This window comes from Lagenorhynchus albirostris, chromosome 2, assembly GCF_949774975.1.
Source record: "Lagenorhynchus albirostris chromosome 2, mLagAlb1.1, whole genome shotgun sequence".
Taxonomy (NCBI): Eukaryota; Metazoa; Chordata; class Mammalia; order Artiodactyla; family Delphinidae; genus Lagenorhynchus; species Lagenorhynchus albirostris.
The window spans coordinates 3,522,919-3,544,379 of NC_083096.1; the positions used below are offsets into that span (position 1 = coordinate 3,522,919).

Below are 21,461 nucleotides of genomic sequence, written 5' to 3' on the forward strand. Positions count from 1 at the left end.
CAAATTTAGCAGTTATTGCTCTGCCACTTTAAAATTCACTGAAAACACACTTGGATGATTACCTAGAGCAAAAGGACAAAATCAGCCAAATGCGTTTCGAGATACAGCTTCATAACTAGTATTCATACAATGAAGCAGCATTATCTTGAAATGTTGACTAGTTTTATGACAATGATCTTGTGGTCTGCAAATATCTGCTAATAAATAGCTGCTTTGACTCCATTGCACCATTATGTGGGATAAACTATCAAGGCAAATGGTTATACAATACATTTAAGGTGAATTACGTTGATAACAGAGTAAACTTTCTCATCACGTATCGAGAAGAGCACACACCTGGAATTCAGCCAGGAAGAGCCTCCCTTCATCAGCAATCTTTCTCTTGTAAGTTTCCAACAAAACATCTGCATGGATGGGCTCCACATTCATCAGTTGCTTCTCATCATCTTTAAAAGTAGTAAAGATTCATGACTAGTGTTAATGTCTCTCTTTCCCTCGTTCATGCAAATTTCATTAAATATATACCTTGGATTCAGTCCTTAGTGTTTTTCCTTTTCATACACATTCCACCTGGAAAATCTCACTCACACATAAAGATTCACCTGTAAACCTATGACGTCTAAATCTTGGGCTCCAGCCCCCTTCTGGCCTTTGTATTAATCTTTCCCTCTTATTCTCAGATTTTCCACCCAGTTATTCCATAGGGACCTCAAAGTCAAGATGTTCAAAGTAATTTTCCCTTTATTCTAGCATCTCAAATCTTGGCAAACAGGACCACCATTCACAAAGTCATTCAAGACGGAAATTTCCAGGTGATCCATGATTTCTCCCTCTGTCCCTGTATCCAACAGGTCACCGTGTACTTTCCATCCTTTCTGCCTGTGGTCACGCTCAGGACTCTTCTTCATCCACGTAAGGACATCTTCCAGACTCCTCTCCCTGACTCCAGCCTGTCCCCACCCTGATTTATCTTTTAAACTGTCACAAATTAAGCTTCTGTAATACAAATATGAGCCTGCAGCTCTGCTTGTTGAAAAAAACTCACACTATTGTTTGTGCTCCATAGCCTATAGGCTAAAGTTTCAATGTCTAATGTGATATATGATCCCTTTTTATCATCTCACCTGACCCATCTCAACCACACTGTTTCCTACACTTGCTTTACATCTTAGGCGTGAGTGTTCTCCAAGTGCATCACACACTTTCTTGTCCTCATGTTTCTGCACACACTGTTCTCTCTACATAGAATGTCCTTCCTCATTTTCTATCTACAAACAGATTCCAGACCAAATATCACCACTGTGAGGATATATACATTTTTTGTTGGATTAAAAGCATTTTATGGCAATAACAATACTCATCTATATTGTAATTTTTTCTTTTTATTGTATCTATTTTAACTTGTGAAATACTGTAAACATATAAATAAGAGAATACGATGAATACTCTACACCCAGGACTCATCTTAATGTGATAATCTCTATAGTTGACTGTGAACAGATTGTGTTAATATTTTATGCCACCAGAGTGAAACTCATTATATGCTAGGCTTGTGAAATAACTTACTAAAGAACAAAATACATATTAATGTAAATAGCTGTAAGTGTATATGAATACTGAAACAACTCCTACTATCCCAGGTATATCTGACAGTATTTTTTCAGTATTCATGTTAATTTCCCCTATTTTTTAGATGAAGAAAGAAGATGCCCATTAGGGTTGTACATTTATTTTTTTGTCCGTGGAAATTTTCTATCCAATCATAACTATCAAAATGTCCATGTATGGTTGCTTCTTTGGGTGTTTGGAGATTTCTGGCATTCATTAATTCTGACCTAGGGCCACCTTCGGGGTTTTATGGAGTTTGGGTAAGTTCTAATCACTCCAAGGAGCGATCAGTGTCAACTTTGAGATTAATGCTCCTTGACCCCTGGCAATGGTGCCCCTCCTGTCTTAGGTGCCTGTCACTCTTGTGATCTTCATCCATCCCTCAGCCCACCTATAAAAACTAACCCTCGGGACACTTTATCTCCCACTTTAATTTATTCATTGACACGTATTGAATCCACATGCCCACCCAGGTACTGGGGATAAAGCACTAAATGGGAAAGGAAAGCCTCCTTGCCGTCCCAGAGCCCACATTCTAGACAAGGGAGGAAGATTAACAAACAAGCGGAATATAAAATACAGTGTCAGCAAGACTCTGCAATGGAAAATAAAGCCTATTGGGGAGCTCCAAGGAACCTGCCCAAAAGCTTCTGCTTATGGATTTGGGACCTTCCCTGGCAGAGGGAAACCCTTCCGAGACAAGTTAAAACCAGATAGAGGAGTTCATCCTGTCTTGAGGATGAAAAAAACAAACCATTTCCTATTCCATTATAAACATTTCCTATATTATAAACAACTTCTTTATCTCCTGCCCTTTAAATGGATCAAAAATCACATTTTTAAAGAGAAATGAAAGAAGTACTGTAAACGTTTTTAAGAAGAGAGAAAAAATGGAATATGTTTTCATTTCCTAAGTCAAATTGCCATCTTTTGTCATGTCCATCAATGTGCCTTTAGTGGGAACAGCCAGTGTCCCACCCTGGCAGGGACGTGAATACACTTGCACTCCTCATTTGTGTGGCTTTCCATCTGCTCCTTCCTCAATGTTTCCCCACAATCTTAGAAGACCCAGATTCCTTCCTTCTCCACAATCAGCTTTCCATCTTCCATCTTTCTATAGCACCACACACAGTCCACGACGATGGTATCTATCAAATCTGTCATATTTGTCCACATGTCTCTCTTCCTCTGTTAGATTCTAAACCTTTAAAAGCAGAGTCTGTGGCCTGTCACTGACGTATTTTCAGTGCTGCACAATATCTGGCCTACTCTGGGAAATGCATAGATCCTTGCTGGTTGAATAAATACATAACTTAAATTTCATCATTGTATCCACAGAGGAAGTCCAGGTTAGATTTTTTAAAATATTGAATTCTTATTTCAAATGAGTAGATTCAAATGGGAGGGGGATAATCACCAGTAAAAAAATGTGCATACTTACCCCTTTCAACAAGTTCCTGCTGTTCATCTAAATTGCTGTGAAAATAAGAAATGTAAGTTTGCATACTCTTAAGAAACATAGAAATTAGTTGGCAATCAATTTATGTTTAATGAATGTCTTGAAGGAAGGAGGGAGTGGAGATGGGGAAGACAAAAAGGAAAAGGGCAGAGGATGGGAGGGGATGATGGGGGGGGAGAAAAAGTGGGGAGGAAGAAACCAATCACGGGTGGTCAACCAAACTCGGATAACTGACCACATTATTTTATTTGGAACGTCTTGGTTTTCGTAAAATGTAGTTGTTCCTGGACAGAGGAATGCATATCCTTCCCTAGATACTTCTCTCCTTTGTCATTTCTAGATCTCTCTGACCACTTTTTACTAAAAGAAAAGACACATTCTTTTCATTGGTTATTATTAAAGGGAATCCATCCAGTTATTAGTGAACGTAGAAAATATTAATATTTAATATAAACCAATAAGACCATGTGAAAGTCTTTGCTCAAAAGGTCAGTGATGTCCTGGACTTAGTCCTGTCGTCTCTGAATTCACATTTTTCACTTAATTGGTTCCAAACTGGCCTCATAAATGGGTTTTCATCATTATTACTACTATTATTATTTTTTCATCTTAAAATCAACTCTTACCTGGATCTTTTCTTTTGCAGATCATAGATTTTATAGAGAACAACAAGCAGGGCTATTGATGTCACAATAATCAGAAATACCAGAAATATGATCACTGCATTAGAATTATCTAGAAATGAAAAAGAACACATAAAGAGAGCTTATTATGCCAAATATTTTGCTGGATTCTTTGAAAAGATCATCTTACAGTTTAACGTTTTCATTTCTTTTTAAGTTTTCAAAAAGTACAATTTTTAGAATGAGATCAAAGACAATACATTCCTGATTTTGTAAATCTTGCCTATATTGTTCAGAACCAATAAAACATTTCATATTTTAAGAGTGATAGAGCATAGAAGAGCAATTCTCTTCCTTCCTATCAAATAATGTCCTTTTATGAGATAGTATCATTTATATTTAATTCTCTTTCTTTCAGTCACTCCATTTTGAAGGGATCGAAGAGGTAATCTAGTTACAATTCTCAGAGAGAACCTCCTATAGTTTAACTTTATATGCAGAAGTAGGTAGTCTCTCAAGGGGATCAGAAAGGTCTCTGCCCCACAGAGATAAACCTGCTCATTGAGGTATACAATCAGTTATCCAAGGGACAAAATTATTTCATTCTACAGTTGGGATTAGTCTTACTCTGACCTGTATTTTCACTAAGGTTTAATGTGAAATCACACCCTTTCTTGGAGGAAGGGCAGAGAAAAGAGAGTGTATTGGAAATATGCTTTGCCTTGAATAAGTAGGTCATACTATTTGTCTGCAGTGAAAGTGCAGTAAAGTACCACAGAGGCATTAGGGAGCCAGACTTAGCTCCGCCACTTCCTAGTTGGGACCTTGGCCCAAATCCTTATTATCTTTGTGTCTCCATCCCTAATTCCTAAAATGAGGCTAAACAAATTTGATTCACTGTAAACGTTTAGCACCATGCCTGGAGCATAGTCAGTACTAATTATTCACAATTCATACAAAGTATTTTGAGTCTTTAGTGTGTGTCAAACACTGATTTAGGTACTTAAGATGTCTCAGAGAACAAAACAGACAAAGACCCCTGTCCTCATGGGACTGATGTTCTGGGACGTAAGACAGACAGTTAAGAATATACACATTAAGTAAGCGAATGGTAAAGTAGGTTGGAAGATGATAAAGACTGGGAAGGTAAGGAGTTAGCTAAGGAGGTACTGGCAGATGCTGGTTCTAGGCACAGGTGTAGTTAGGTGAGAGCCTGGAGGCAGGAACATGCCCTGTGTCCAAGGAGCAGCAAGAATCCAGAATCCGGAGAGGCTGAAGTGGAGGGAGAGAGAGATGGGCAGCAGGAGATGCCATTTGAGAATATGGCCAGGAGTTGGCAGAGCGCAAGGGTCAGGTTGGAGGGCCTTGTAAATCATTTTAAGGTTACATTGTTTTGTTATTGTTGTTTTTTGTTTTGCTTTGTTTTGTTTTGCTTCACTGCTTATCTTGTAGGATCTTAGTTCCCCAACCAGGGTTCGAACCCAGGCCCACTGCAGTGATAGCGCAGAGTCTTCACCACTGGACCACCAGGGAATTCCCAGTTACACAGGTTTTGGAGTTAAATGTGTAGCACTTGCAGGATTTTGAGTAGAGGAGTAATTAACTCTAATGTGTGCATTATACAGATCCTTAGGACCCCTTATTGAAAATGCCATAACCCAGGCAAAATATGACAGTGGTTCAGATGAGGTAGACGGCTCTGGAGTTAGGTGAAGTAGTCATCCAGTGCTACAGTGAACGGAGATCAGGAAGGCTGTGGGCAGAACAGCCTTCTGAGGGGAACAGAAGCTCAGTTTTGGATTTGACAGTCTGAAAGAACAATTAGATGCCCAAGTGGAGGCACCAAGTAGGAAACTGGATATGCAGATCTGAGGCTCTCCTACCATAAATCTCACGAGAAAGGGGCTGGGACTGGACATTAATTTGAGAGTCTTCAACACAGATCTGTTACTTAAAGCTATGAGATTGACTAATTCACCAGGAAATTAAAATTGGATAGAAAGGAAAGAAACCCCAAAACTGAGTCCTGAGACACTCCAGTATTCAAAGGTTGGAGGAGAAAGATGGAACCTGCAAAGGGACTCACAAGTGAAATAGGAAGAAATGAGCTTTACTGTTGGGAGTTGCAGGGGCTAAAGAAATAGGGTGGCAGCCAAAGAGGAAATAGGGTCAAAAGAAATATTGTGGTCGTTGCTGTTTTTTGTTGGTTTTTAACAACTGCATCTTGATGGGACCCATCCAGCACAGAGGGGAAATCATGATGCAGGAGAGAAAGAAGAAAACTGTTACATCAGGGGTTTTGATTGACAGGATCAAGGGATTCAAGAGTAATTGCAAGAGAGTGGCTATGGAATATGGATTAATGGTTAATCCATGACGATGGATTATGAATTAACATTGTGCACAGAGGGAGTGGAGGACCCAAGGGGATGAGGGGCTGTCCATCAGGGTTCACTACCATGGCTATGGTTCACGGAGATAGGGAGAGACTTAGTGCTCTTACTATTTTCAATGAGGAAACAACTTCAACCCTCTTCAGTCATGTTTCTAAGGCAATACAGAAATTGTATGTTTTAGGCAGGGGTAGGCTGAGAAGACTGGGTTTTTTGAAGGAAATATATGGTGAGCAGAATTCCAAGATACGCCGCCCAAGATTTCCAGGTCCTGGTTACTTCAGAAAATACTAATCTAGGTACTGCTGCAAAGCGATTGTGCAGAGAGAATTCAAGCGTCAAGTCAGTTGGGACTGGAAGATACGGAAATTGTTCTGGGTGAGTCCAAACTAATCATGAGCTCTTTAAAAGCAGAAGTCAGAGATCTGAAGCACCAGGATCCCACACACTGCTCTGGCCTGAAGATGGAGGAGCCCAGGTGGAAAGAACGTGAGGGGCCTCTGGGAGCTGAGTGCAAGCCCTGGCCTGCAGCCCCCAAGGAAATTGGGTCATCGGTCCCACAACAGCAAGAAACAGGACTCTGTCAACCTGGAATGACCTCAGAAGCACTTTTTCTGCATATTCTCCAGATAAAAACTCATTCTGGCCAACATCTAGATTTCAGCTTTGTGCGGAAGACCTGGTCACATGGAGCCGGAATTGTGACCTATGGAATTGTGAACTAATGAACGGGTGTGGTGTAAAGCCACTGAGCATGCAGTAATTTGTTGGACAGCAAGAGAAAACTAATACAAAGCATTACCTCCCTGTGATTTTTGCCTGGAGACAGTCCGTATAGTTCAGCGTGGCTGAAGCCACAGCCTCCTCCCCTCCCTTGCGTCCTTCCTTCCTGCCTGTGGCTGACACTGACTGACTCTTAAGCACACCTCTTTTCTCTTCCTTCCAGACCAGCTTTCCTTGCTGTTAAGTGTGTCCAGGTAACTGAGATAAGGGTAGAAGGCATATAAGCCTCTTCTGGGTCTGGTGTTTACCCCCCCTCTGGAGAGACACTTCACCTCGTCTCTTCTCCAAACTGCTGGCTGGATGCTGGTTGTCCTCACAAATTCAGAAGCCACATGTGGGAGAGGTCAGCCCCTGTGTCAGCCTGGAGTTTTGAATGGTGTGTGGAGCAGAACCCCACCCTCTACATGCCCACAAACATCCCCAATTGGTGTGGAGTAAGAAATAAATGTCTGTTTTGTTACTTCACTGGGATTTGGGGGCTTAACTGTTATAGCATCCATCGTTGCCTTAACTGATTGGTACCCCTCTTCATTCCATACTGACTGAGCAAATGCTACGTGTCCTAAAACTGTGACGGTCTCTGGGGATATGACAGAAAATAGGCATAAAAAGGTACCAGTTCTGAGGGAATTTTCCTTACCTTTGGGGGAAAAGAAAGGCTAGACAGGTAAATAAAATATTTATATATTTTCCTTATATTTAAAGGAAAAAAATAGAGTGGTAAGAAAGTAAGGGGAACCTATTTTCTGTATGGTCCGTGGAAGACTTCCTGAGCATGAGACATTTCTCCTACAACCAGAAAGATGGAGTGACTCAGCCAGGCCAACGGCTGCCCAAACAGCGTGTCTCATGCTCCAGATGTCTCTAACTGGAGATTCATAAAAACAGGAACATAGAAAATTAATTTCAGATGGAGATTGTCAGATGTCAGAGCTGAGTCTGCATCCTGGCTCTGGCATTTCTTTGACTCTTAACATGGGGCAAAATGATTAAATTGTCCGAGTTTAAATTTTCTCATCTATAAAATGGGAATGATTTGATCTTCTTTAGAAAGGTGTTGTGAGGATGCCTATATACGTGTCATGTGTGTGTCTATATCTATATTTATGTCTATATGTATGTATATCTATCAAGTGGGAAAGAGAAGGCCAGCAGCACATACAAGACATTTTGCAAAAAACACACCAAATGGTGTTGAGTGAGCATTGCAATCCATGGCAATTAATTAGGGCTGTTGGTTCTATAGAAACATGACATAGCATCAGATGTGCCTCCATAAACGTATTAATAATAGAACAACAAAGGCTTCAGATACGTCCCGTGGCCTAAGACTTGCTCTTCTCTCTAGGAGCCCCTGTAACACTGACCGAGGTGAAGATCCATTATGGCAGACAGGATGGGAGACAGGGAGCCAGAGGTTGAGAGATTTCGACAAGTTTTGGAAGGTAGGAAGCAAAGGAGAGGAAGCCACAACCAGAGAAGCATGTGGTGACGAGGGACACACACCTTCCCAAGAACACCTGGGCCTCAAGCTCCCAGGTGCCATGGACAGTGGAAACCAATCAAAAGACCAAAATGGCACAATTGAGGGTCTATTTACAGAAAACCCAGGCATCTCTTGAAAGACACACCAGGGAGGAGGAGACACAAGCCTACTCTTTGGAAAAATTGAATGGAAGAGGTAAGAGTCTAGAGGTAAAATCAGGCTCCAAGTAGAGAAGGGAGGAGGCCCAGCACGGAAGTGAAGCAGGAGAAGCAAGTGTCTGCATGTGGAATGGTTGGACACTGGCCCTGTGCCCTCCCCTGAGGGAACCATCCCGCACCCTCCACTCTACCGCAAGGACTAGTTGTGGACTCATTTCTGGAGATTATGAATGATGCCGGAGAAAATAAATCAGTAACAACACAGAGAATCTCCTCAGTCAATACGGCCCCTTAAGGACCACAGAACTTCTAATCACCTTCTCCCCTGTGTCACTGTAACTCTGGTCAGACTGCCCATGAGAACGGAACTCTCAAAGAAACCCTCAACACAAAAGGCAGATGCCAAAATAATACATCGACTAATGATTCCAAAATGTGACTAAGATGAGCTCCAAAAAGACTGCCAAAAGAAAGTGGAACAAAGAGAACTTCCCAGAGATACAAGTCTCCAGGTCACGAAAGCCAATATCATCCAGGAAAATAAGTGAAAAAGACCCATGTCAGACCAAGAATAAAGAGGAAAGCCTAAACGTTCTAGAGAGAAAATAAAATGAGGGAACATACAAAAAGAATGAGAAGCAGGATGGCATTAGAAAGTAATACTGGATGTAGGGGAACAAAACTGAAATACTTTAAATTCTATAGTTTTAAACTTAAAATCTATGCCAGAGCAAAATATTGATTGTGTTAGAATAGAATATAGATATTTTCATGCCTGCAGAAATTAGAATATTTTCTTCTTACACTAGAAGATATAAACCAGTAAAAACAACAACAACAAAAAAAAAACCCATGAGATTCAAATACAGCAATTTTAAAATGGGAAACTGATAAAGGAAAATTTTATGATGGTACCCTCAGAGAGTTCCACAAGAAAAGGACCCCAGGAATTCAATTGGGAATGTTGTCAAAATGCAGATGATGGAATGTGATACCAGAGAAACTCAGTAATACATTTCTAGCAGCTGTGCTTTTGCAATTCGAAACCCAAGCCCTCCCCTGGAGTAGATGTCAGTATTAAAATGTGAAGACATTATTTATCTCTTATGAAAATGCTGTTGTTAGCAAAGAGTTAATACTTTTTCTGCTTTATGGGCAAAAAGGAGCATAGGATAACCCTCTAGCTCCACTGAAGGAGAAATCTGATGAAGATGGAATAGTAGCTGTGTCACCAGGCAACATTGCTAATGTAAACGCAATCCCTGATTTCCAAACAGCATCTGGACAGGAGGGTTATGTATGAATGATGGTGTCCTGGTGGGAAGCCCTGGCCTTGATTTCCCTGAATGCACTAACCCCTGGCACATCTTGTTACTGGGCGCATCCCTGTTGGCACATCTGGTAGCTATAACTGTGGCACTATTATAAGAGATACATGGGGTTTCTAAGCCAGGGTCGCTCCCACACATATGGCCTCAGTCTTATAGCTCAGTTGCCTCTAGAGGGTCAAAGAGTTCATAGTCCCCGGACTGCAGTGGGCAATGCTAGCAGGATTTTCTTGGCCAGACCCTCTTGCTGGCTGTGTTTCCCACTCTGTGTTTCTCTGAGGGAAATGGTGCCAGGCCTGGCTTATTAAGATAGGAGTATGAAATGTCCAGTGGAGTCTACGACCCCAAGAATAAATGCTGCCACTATAAATTATTTACATAATCAGAAAAACTCAATGAAGCTGTTGTTATAGTAAGGGCTTATAAAAGAAAAGTATATGGAAATAAAGTCAAAGATACTTGGCTGAATTTGTTGGGTATTTCACATCAGGAGCTTTTATTTTATAAATCTGAGCAGAAAGAACTAAAATTTTGTATGGGACTCAGTAAAGCAGTTTGGAAAATAAGTTGTTTTTATATCTTCCCTCTTTGGAAAGACTTGGAAAAATGAAGCATTAATGATTGTGCACGTGCGGGTAGTTGACAAAGACGGAGAAGTGACAAGGTGACATCAGAAACAGCCTGTGTTTCGTAACACTGCACCGGGAGCTTTGAATTGAATTGAATTGAATTTAGAAAGCTAACAAGTAGAGAAAACTTGAAGCAGTGTGCTAAGTCTTCTTCCTCCGCAGGCTCAGATCAATAAGCAACATTAAAACTCTAGAAAGAGCAGCAGACAATATCCCTTTTATATATGGAGGAAACTATAGAATTGAAGACAGAAATGGTGAAAAGTGGTCATTTTGGAGAGCAGAACAACCGGTGAGGGAAGGTGACACATGGCTTTCTTCATTTCAGTGATTTTTTTCTAGAGTGACCTTTATTTTGATTAAAATATTTTAAAATATTAGTGACAAAACATTAAAAAGCCATACTGTTATTAGGGAATGTGTATTCTAGCTCAGTTGGGTAAATCAGCACAGATATGTATGTAACGCCTGCTTCTGCTAAGCAAATGCTTGAGGGACAGATTAAAATAAGGTGACAATTTCTAACACATACACAAAACAAACATGCTTGTTACTAACATGAAGAAATGCCATAAGCATAATCATAATATTAGTCTGTGCAGGTAAATACTTTATGAATTATTTTATGAACTCCTTTAATAATTTAATATCTCAATTTGAATTTAAGATATTATATTTTAATATACACCTGTACATCTGTTTGCACACACAATTTAAAATATAATGTTTTTTGGAAAATACATAATATAAACATTTAATAATTAAACATGAGTAGGAATGTAAAATAATAAAGCTAAGTGCTACTATATATTTAATATAAATATAATAAATAGCTAAGTGATGACTTACAAGATGTTGATTGTGAAACAATTATTGGATGACCAGCATATTTCCCATTGTGATAAAAAACCTGAATTTCAGTAATAAAAGAGAAAATAGTTTTCTAGTGTAAATTTATGAATCACAATATAACACATACATATTTGTCATACATTGTTGTTTATTTTCATAAAAAGTATACTGGTTAACTTTAATTTAAAGTTGAAACTTCAAGATTATGTCAATACTTTATTATCAAAATGTTTTAAAGAACATATTTACAACATTTTTAGCCCATTTAGCAATAATAATAATACTAATAGTTATAATCAGCAAGAATAAGTGAAAATGAAGGAATAAAATCCAACACATCAAAATGTTCATCATTTTAAGTTGATTCCCTATTAATAGGCTAACATCTTCACATTTCTTTCAAAAGGAAATTCTGTTGTATACTCTTTAGAAGAGTTATACATAAAACGTACAAAAAAGTTTTTAAGGCTAAGTGGAAACAATATAATGTAAGAATCACAGTATTTATATTCAAGTGATATTTAGTTCAGAAGGGTTAAAATGATCAAGATTGATGATACAGGGTAAACTCTACAGTGTAGACATAAGTAGTTCAAAATATTGAACACAATAAAGCAAAACAATTTAGATATACAAGGAAACAGCATGGAGCAGGAAAGCATTAAGAATCTTCAGCAAAAAAACAGCTGAAGCAAAAATAGATCTAAAGAGTATTAATAGAAGAGATTAATAATAAATCTGAAAAATATATATCTAAGCTTTTACCCCATGGAGGGTATATAATATCCTCAGTACTCACAGAGTATTCATAAATATTTATCACACACTGAGCTGTAAAAATTACTGTAGATTCCAAAGGGCAGAAATTGTAAAGGACAATTATCCTTTTAAACTAATAATTAATTGCAATAAAAAATTCAGGAACCAGAAATGTAGAAAAGTCTCTTTAAAAAAAAAAGGTAAATTAAAAATTCTTCCAAATTACAATTATATACTCTTTAGAAATTATCAATAATAAGAACAATCTACTTTAAAAATCCACTCATTAAATCTTATGTCAGTCATTGAGAAATTAGTAATAAGTAATATAGACATGGGATAGAGTCAAAATTTTACCAAAGAACAATCCGTAGCTTTATTTATTTATTTATTTTTAGTTAATAAAAAGGAAAAGGAGAAAGAAATAAATGGTCAAAAATCACTTTCAATGCCCAAACTACCAGAATATCAAAATAAACCTACAATAAAAGAAAGTAATACATTAACGATTATAAAAACAACTGTATTAATTTATTAACCAGAGATTACAATGATGAATAAATTTAAAATGATTGCTCCCTCATGAAGGTATAAATGTAGCAGTGGATTCTGAAATAAACATAAAAACAAGTTATGGGAACTTCAGTGAAGAAAACAAGAGACAGCCGTTTGAAGAGTGAGGAAGAGAAAGGATAACTGAATAATTGCCTCCTAATTTGAATTTTGAGATTGCATTTTAATACGACGTTTACCTATATTTTTCCAGAATAGCTTATCATCATTGACAAATGGGAGAAGAAAATTCTAGCAAGAGAGGAATGTTCAGTAAAGTGCCTAAAAGAGAGTAAAACCTGAGCGTTTGGAGAAAAGAAAAGGAAGCCAGTGTGCCTGGAGCTTCCTGGGTACTGAGGGAGGTGAAGTGAAATGTACGATAATAGGTAATAACAAAGTATTTCTTTTATTCCGACTCTTCTTTGGGAAAATATAAGTGGCACACCCACTCAAAAAGGATAACTACTTGAAAAGAACAGTCATATCGAAAGATAACGTAAATGATTCTCAAAGAATCCCTCTGTGTTAAAGGGACTAAAACACATTTTTCGGTGAACAAATAATTCCTGTATTATTTAAAGTTATAAAACACAGAACAGGAAAATGTCTCCAACCTGTTTTATCAGGTTAGCATAACCTTCATACAAAAATGTGAAAAGAATGATGCGTGTCCCCACCTATGCCAGCGTCGCCTTTACCCACTTATTAAATGACCTCATTTATGAATGCCTATTCATAAAAGCTTAATAAAATATTAAGCTGTTGAGCTCAATAATACTTTAAAGGAATAATACACAATGACAGAGCAGGGTTTTTATCTTGGAATGTGACACTGGTTCAACATTAGAAAACCTATCACTATAATTCAGCATATACACCAATCACACCATAGCATCACAACCATGGCAGACCCAACATAGTACCATAAAACACATTTGATAAAGCCAAACCTACGTTTCTGGTTAAAAACAAAACAAGAAAGCTTATATATACCTAAACACTTCTTTAAGTGATAAGAATGTGAAGCAGATTGTCAACATGACTTTAAGCAGTCAACTGTGGAAATTCCCATTAAACCAAAAATAAAAGTGAGAGATTTGACTGAATAAAAATAAAAGGGGAAATTGTGTATGAGTTAAAGTGCTATAAAGAAAATTAAAAGGCAAACTATACACTGAAAACAAATTTGCAAGTCATAGGATGAAGAGTTTAATACTATTAATAGCCAAGAAGCATTCCCAAAGAAAACTAGACAAAGGAGCAGGAAGGATGTTACTACAAGACGAATAACAAAACGATATTTCTCCTCAACAGTTAAGTAAAGAAAATCCATAAAAACAAAAAGAGATGCCAGTACAGTATTCCACCCACTAAATATCAAAGGAAAAGGGGATACGCAGTGTTAGTGAGATTCTCCAGAGCAGTTATTTCACACACTGCCATGGGAACGGCAATTTGGTAACTTCCACAGGGAAAAGAAAAAGTATCATAAAAAATCTCAAAATACATGTCAATTCCTTTTGACCCAATACATTCATTTCCGGGAATTTATTCAGACAGAAATGATAAAAGACATATTCAAAGATGTTGTTATTTCCCAGTAAGAGTGTTTGCTGACTGTTGTCAAAACAGGCATAGTTAGTAGAAGGTGATAAAGCCGTAAGATAGAATCTTACGCAAACATGAAAAACTAGTAGCAGAATATTTAACATGGAAAAACGTTCGCGATACAGTGACTTATGAAACATGCGGTTTATCAAACGGTGTGCTCATATTAAGGAATTTGTGAGATCATGGAAAATCTACATCTGTCTCTCCCTCTAGTTCCTGGCACAGAGCTCCCAAAACCCTTGTGTCTCCTAACTGATAAGAGCGCTAGGAACATTTTTGTCTTTGGCCTTTGACCCTGATTCCTGACACAGAGCTGCAGAAAACCTTGTAACTTCCAGGGCGACAGTCTTTTACTCTATTGAGCTGATTCTGGGTGGGTTCCTGGATGGCTCCCACACGAGGGCTGGTAACTGGAAAGACCAAGCCATGATTAGTCTCGGAAGTTTCAGCCCCTCCCCTCCCCCAGTCTCTTGAGAAGGAGAAGGGCTGAAAATGGAGTTAATGATTTATCATGCCTATGTGATGAAGCCTCCATAAAATCCCAGAAGTACTGGGGTCAGAGAACTTCCAGGCTGGGGAACACACTCACACCTAGAGGGTGATACACTCCCAACTCCACGGGGATAGAGGCTCCTGCACTTGGGACCCTCCCAGACCCCACCCTACGTATCTCTTCATCTGGCTGTTCACCTGTATCCTTTCTCAAAACCTTTAATAAACTGGTAAATGATGTAAGTGTTTGCCTGAGTCCTGTGAGCTGCTTTAGTGAATTAATCAAACCAAAGGACGTGGGTCACGGGAACCCCTGATTTGCAGACAAATCGAGCTACAAAGTGGTGGGGACTTCCTACTTGTCATTGTCTTCTGACATAGGATGGAACCAATCTCGTGGGACTGAGCCCCTCACCTGTGGAATCTGATGCTACCTCTGGGTACATGGTGTCGAAATTGAATGGATACCCAGCTGGTGTCACAGATACTTGCTTGATGTGGGGAAAAACGTTCACACATTTGGTGACCAGAAGTGTCAGAAGTGAAGTGTTTCAGGTGTCCAGTTTTCTTTGGAAATGCTTCCCTGTGTTTCTTATAGTGAAGAACACACAGGAGATAGAATGAACTGAGGTTTTTCCCTACAGCAGGAGGAAAAGACTGAGTTTTCCCATTTTAGAAGTATACACACAGAATATGATCAGTAGACAGCGAGTTATGGGTGAGCTTTTTAACTCTCTGTGTACACTGCTATTTCCTTACATTTATTTCTGCTATTTTTTAATCTCAATGTACCTGAAAAAATGTTTGTAATTTAAAAGGTCACATTAGTGGGCTTCCCTGGTGGCGCAGTGAGAAAGAGTCCACCTTCCAGGGACACGGGTTTGAGCCCTGGTCCGGGAAGATCCCACATGCCACGGAGCAGCTAGGCCCATGCGCCACAACAACTGAGCCCGTGTGCCACAACTACTGAAGCCCACGTGCCCAGAACCCGTGCTCCACAACAAGAGAAGCCACCGCAATGAGAAGCCCGTGCACCACAGCGAAGAGTAGCCGCTGCTTGCCGCAACTAGAGAAAGCCCGTGCACAGCAACGAAGACCCAATGCATCCAAAAATAAAATAAATAAAAAATCAAAATAAAGTATTAAAAATTTTTTAAAAGTCACAGTAGTAAAGATAAATAGCCTAGATGAATAAAAGTTGTGGCAAAGGAATAATCTACTGTGCATGAAATGTTGTGCTTCTTGACACGGGAGCAATAATTTAGCTATAAGTAAATCACGTTAAAGGTCAAAAATAATCCAACAAAATATGTGTTGTAAACAACTGTATTATGTACTAGAGATGAAAAGTTTGGAGTCAAACTTTTACACTTTTAAAGTGTGATTCCGTTAGACCTCAGAGCTTCGTGAGCACTGGTGTTAGTATTATTTAAATACTGCAGAATAATCACTATAATGTATATCAGTAATGTATGATTATGGAAATTGTAATCTTACCTGAAACGTATATTCTGTTGAATATTGAAGACCTTCTACCAAGAATGTGCACTTTTGTTGTTGTGATTTTTTTACAGTTGAGTGATTTCCAATACTGACTATCAAATGGTACTTCCCTGTCTCGGGGCCATTAAAGTCATCAGGAGGTTTACAGTTCACATTCATACTATTATCTGTCTTCCTTGAAACACGTAAGTCCTTGACCTTGCTTGGATCTATCAAAATGAAGAAATATTTTATTTTTAATCATTTGGTAAACGCATATTTAAATTACTGGACAATATATGTGTACAGTATAAACTGTTTTAAGTGCTTATTTGGGTGTTACAGATGGGGAAGTTAGGATAGAACATACATAAAAAGCTATAACAAAACATCTGAAAATAAATTACACATTCATTTGATGAATATTAGCATGTAAGTTGTACTTGAAACTATGAGATTTTTTGCAATTCCCCCAAAGAGAGTGTGTAGAAATAGAAAATAGAGAAGAAAGGAGTGGAGGGGAAGGGAGGGGAAACCCTGAAGGCCTACGAACAGTCCAGGTCCTCCTTTTGGAAATGCTTATATGACCCTGGTGATACCTGGCTGGATTCTTCAGCAGCAATGAATCATCTTTGTTTCTGTGATAGCACAGACTTTCAGGAAAATAACAAAAGCATAACGCTTGAGGACCTGGACTTTTGAAACCAAAACTTAAATGACATTAAGAGCATTTTACATCCGGCCCTGAAGAGGACAATTTTTCTGTGTGAGCCTGGTGCCAGGTAGGGTTTCTGGAGCCATAGCTGTTGCCTTACACAGGGGTATTTCTTCTGCCCTGACCTCATGGAGTTCACATTCACCCCAGAGACAGATCTAGCTTTGGACCTGGAATCTATGGAGCCATCCCACAGGGGGGCAAGAGCCAAATGAATGTAAAATGTGACATAAAATAAAATAGTATGTAGTTCATTGTAATGGAGAAGAAAATGCTGACAAAATATTGTTTCATGAGGTCATGCAAGCAGTGGATGCTTGTGAGTGAGGCGTTCTTGGGTGTCTGATGGCAGTCGATATTTCTAGAGAATAAAGAAAACAATGGATAACGCATTTTTATCTAAGTTGGTTAGATACTTAATTGCCTGAAATCTTATAAATTGTACCTGTTCATATGCCCTCAGGCTTCATTCTTACAATTCTATGATTATACCTGAAGGATACAGAGAAAACCCAGGATGAGAGTTTATAAATTGTTGTGTTTTAAATTATTATAAACCCTAGATGTTAACAAATGTGCCAGGTCAGTGTGTTTCTCGAATGAAGCATTAAGGTGGACATGTTGTTTTAACGGTTTAGACTTTGCTGTTCATAGAAAAAAGCGTTAAAGCTTATAACTTACATGTTGCTTTTGTTTCAGCTACACATTTCACATCAGTTCCATTACGTTTCACTCTTCCATTGACAGAGGCATGTAATGTTATCTCATACCTTGTAAAAGGTTTCAAATATTCCAAATTAATCGTATTTGTGGTTTTATTCAGAGTGTGGCATCTTTCTTCTCAGGGGAAAAAATGGAAACTTTTAGTAAGTCATCAAAATTTAAGATTAGCACATATTTAATTTAGTGTCTACAGTAAATCATTCCAAGCCGACTCCAAACTGAGTGATTGAGAAATGAAAAATCCTTGGTGCTCAGAAATACATACAATTATCAGCAAATGCATTGAACAACTGTGATTACTATAAACTCAAATATTCAAAAATGATGGTTTCATATAATTAATTTGGTACATAACATATTTAATAAGTTCAAGCATATTTTTTACCTATGATCTCTTTTCTTTCTGAGAAAACACAGCTCATGGTGGATATTATGAAAGTCTTTTTTCCAATACTTTGGCAACCCCTTTTCTGATACTTAACCTCCAAACTTTGAACTTTGGTATGAGCCACTGTTATAGACTTCAGATACAAAATCCATTTGATCACCAGTAACTAAGTATCCTCTGCCCTATTCATCTGAGCACTACAGTAATTCATGGGAGCTGAAACAGTGAAGGACAGCTTCACACTGGCAGTAGAACCTGAGCTGATCATTGAAAGATGAGTGAGGCTGGGTAGGTGTAAGGGAGGAAATAAAATTTTACAAAGGAAAGAAGGAGCATTTTTAGTTTAGGCACGAGCCCCACTAGGATAGCAGACTCTGGCTGGGTGGGAACGTGGGAGGTGGGACCTTGCTTACACAGATGAGTTAGCACTTGTTAAGTTGAAAAATCACTAACCACTAACTATTTTTGAGTAGCCAAATGCCACCAAGAAAGACAGGTTAAAAGAAGGTTAGAGAGGAAGCATGTTACAGTGATAATAATAATAATACCAGTAGTTATAAAAACAATGAACAGACGATGCTGTGTTCCAAGCATGTCTTGAAGTGGTCTATGTGAATTAATTCACCATCACCACAACCCTATAGGTTGGCACTGTTGATGTCATCTGATTTTACAGATGAGAAAACTAAGCCACAGAGATATTAGCAATCTGTCCATGATCTCACAGGAAAGGAACAACAGAGTCAGGATGAAACCCGGACACTGAGGTCCCAGAGGCCATGCTTTACCCTTCACTGCCGTGCATATTGTCTGGGGTAGAAGAGGGGGACAAGGGTCTGCAATGGGGCCAAGCTTTTTCCTCCTCTTGGACACTTTAATTCTCTGGTCTAGGTGGACATGCCAATGGACTTGCAGAAACAGTGTAAGGGAAGATTTAGCATGTGCTAATTTCTTGTCTCAGTTACTTATCCATGACATGGAGATTACAGTAATATCTCTACCTCACCATGGGATGCTAAACAGTAAGTGAGATAAAGTGTCTGTTCTAGCCTGGTTAAATGTCTATTTTCTCAGAAATCCCTAAATCTGAGTTAGTTGATTTAATACCCGCCAGCTCAGCTACCCTGTCCCCAGTGAGAATTGTCTTTGAGGACAGGAAAGGTGTGAGTTCTAGAGAGGGGCAGGTGGCACCCCCTTATATGCTGTCTGGCTGTCGGGACAAGTATCAGCTTCTAACTCAGCTACAATCCAAATGTCAGGATGTCGTTCTCAAGGTCCATCTGGCTTCCATTCAGTGACCTAATTTTGTATGATTGTAGATGTAATCTCACAACCATTCTGCATCAAAATGAGTTCATTTATGTTGTTCTGTGATGCTTTCATCTTAGCCAGCTTGATAAAATCAAATTGTCGATTTAATTTTGAACAACACATTTTTTTCCAAAAGACATTGCTGTTTGGGGAATCAAAGTGTTCAGTGCTTAGAAAGATGGTTTGGAATGTTCATTTCCAGTTGCCAAGGGTTTCAAGCTTTGGTTGAAAGGTCAACATATTTTACACGAGCCTCTCTGCCTCCATGTGGGATACCTTTCCTCAGGACCCTGAGGTCAGAAGCACTAGTCGAATGGCACAGGTAAAGACTTTATTAGACTTAGTGATGAAATTTAGTTTTCCTTAGGGTGACAGGGATACATCTAGTTTCAAGTCATGCCTGTTGCACTGGAAATGGCTAGATAGATACTGGCTTCATCACTTGTCACCTCTTTGCTTTTTAGCAAATACTTCAGGAAATCCATTAACAACTTCCCAGTTTAAACTGCTCTAAAGCATCTTCTTGAACACCATGCAAAGTAGTATAAACTCGTTGATCCCCAAAGGGTTTTGCACTGCTACCTCCCAAAATAAGAGGTAATTTTTCTCTTATGTTGTTTAAGCAAAAAGGCAATAAACAAAATCATTTCCAATAACAGCGCTGCGATGTGGAAGGGTGCACACTGGTTTCAATAACTTTTGAGAAATAGTCCTTTGAATGCAACAATGACTCAGGGTCTCTTCCCTATTACCGAGGAAACTTCATTGTCACTTGGCACTTTAAGTTAATACACAATACTACAGATGCACAAGGTGTCTGATGCTCAAACATGAACTTACAGTAGTGAAAAAAGCACAGTCCAAGCTGTTGAATTTGAGCATTGATTTTAAGTTCTGTGATCCTCAGGGAATCGTATGAACTCTGAACATATCCATGTATCTCTCCTCTCAGAGTCATTGTTGAAACATTTAACAAAATCTTAAAAAGCTATTAAAACACCCCACAAGCAGATAAAACTAAATAAATGTCAGTTACATTTTTCTACCTCTTTTAGTCTACAGCTTTCAGAGTCGCTGCGATGATTAAATAAGGAAATAACAAAAGGAATTTAATACCTAATTAAAAGTAATATAAATTGCCATAGGAGTTCACTGACTTTCTTCCCGTGGATTTTTAATAGTGGTTTTATTTGAAATAATGAGAGTAGTTAAAAGAATTGTTCTAACAATGCTATACTCCGATCATCTCTCTTTGACTTAGATAATACAGAAGAGGATCTCATGTCCCGTGCTCCTGATGAACCAGAAGACAAGACAGAGCACGCTCCTCTTCCCAGCAGTGGAGTATGATAGCAACAAGAGACAGAGAACTGGGGATGAGCTGTTTCCAAAGGGCCTTTTGAGCAGAGTCAGTGCATGAGCCACAGTGGAGACTGGGTTCAGTTAGTTACCAACCAACTTTTGGAGAGGACACACAGAGCCAGATGTTGCCTACCTGCCCCTTCCCTCCCCACCCATTCTGTTCAAGTGTTATATTTGGAGTCATAAATTTGGGTAGCACTGAATAAGAAGGAGCTGTACTCATTGCAAAAATCAAACAAAAACTCATCTGACCGCAATAACTAACACATTACGTCCTTCTAAGCCTAATTATTCAAATACAGGTTTTTTAAATAATATAGAATACAAAGAAGCAATAAATATTGCTCCATAAATTTCCACCATATATTCTGGCATACAAAATACTCCATAGTAGAGAGAGAATATAGAAAGTAAGGAATACAGAAAGAGAGAGTGAGAAGAAATTTCAGAAAAAAGAGAAAACAAAACAATGTGCTCACACAGAAACCAAGCAAAGAAAGTTTGTAGGAGAGGTGTCCAGCGAGGCAGACTGTACTCCTGTAATATGTCAGATTACAGATTGTCTTCCTGTAATTTCCATTTTTCATCTTCCTGTAAGTTCCATTTTTCCTTTCTCATAGACATAACTTTTCGAATTACCATAACCTCAAATACATTGCCTGTATTTCTTCTCAATAGAATTTGAGTCCTCTTATGCTAATTTGAAAACTACATGTGTATTGAACTTTGCTGTAGTAGTTTGATTAT

General features: G+C 38.6%; 1 protein-coding gene and 1 non-coding gene across 2 annotated transcripts in view; both read right to left on the reverse strand.

The window, feature by feature from the left end:
- The window catches only part of PTPRC (protein tyrosine phosphatase receptor type C), a 127,916-nt gene that overhangs the window by 22,637 nt on the left and 83,818 nt on the right, over positions 1 to 21,461 (reverse strand). Inside the window, exons 11-16 of the mRNA XM_060126813.1 lie at positions 17,612 to 17,770; positions 16,231 to 16,445; positions 11,317 to 11,377; positions 3,694 to 3,802; positions 3,050 to 3,084; positions 337 to 446 (exon numbers count right to left, since the gene is read on the reverse strand). Of these exons, the coding sequence (XP_059982796.1) occupies positions 337 to 446; positions 3,050 to 3,084; positions 3,694 to 3,802; positions 11,317 to 11,377; positions 16,231 to 16,445; positions 17,612 to 17,770 (689 nt within the window). The remainder of the gene's footprint in view (positions 1 to 336; positions 447 to 3,049; positions 3,085 to 3,693; positions 3,803 to 11,316; positions 11,378 to 16,230; positions 16,446 to 17,611; positions 17,771 to 21,461) is intronic.
- On the reverse strand, positions 5,151 to 5,223 carry TRNAD-AUC (transfer RNA aspartic acid (anticodon AUC)). Its single transcript has one exon. It is a non-coding gene; the product is annotated as a tRNA-Asp (tRNA).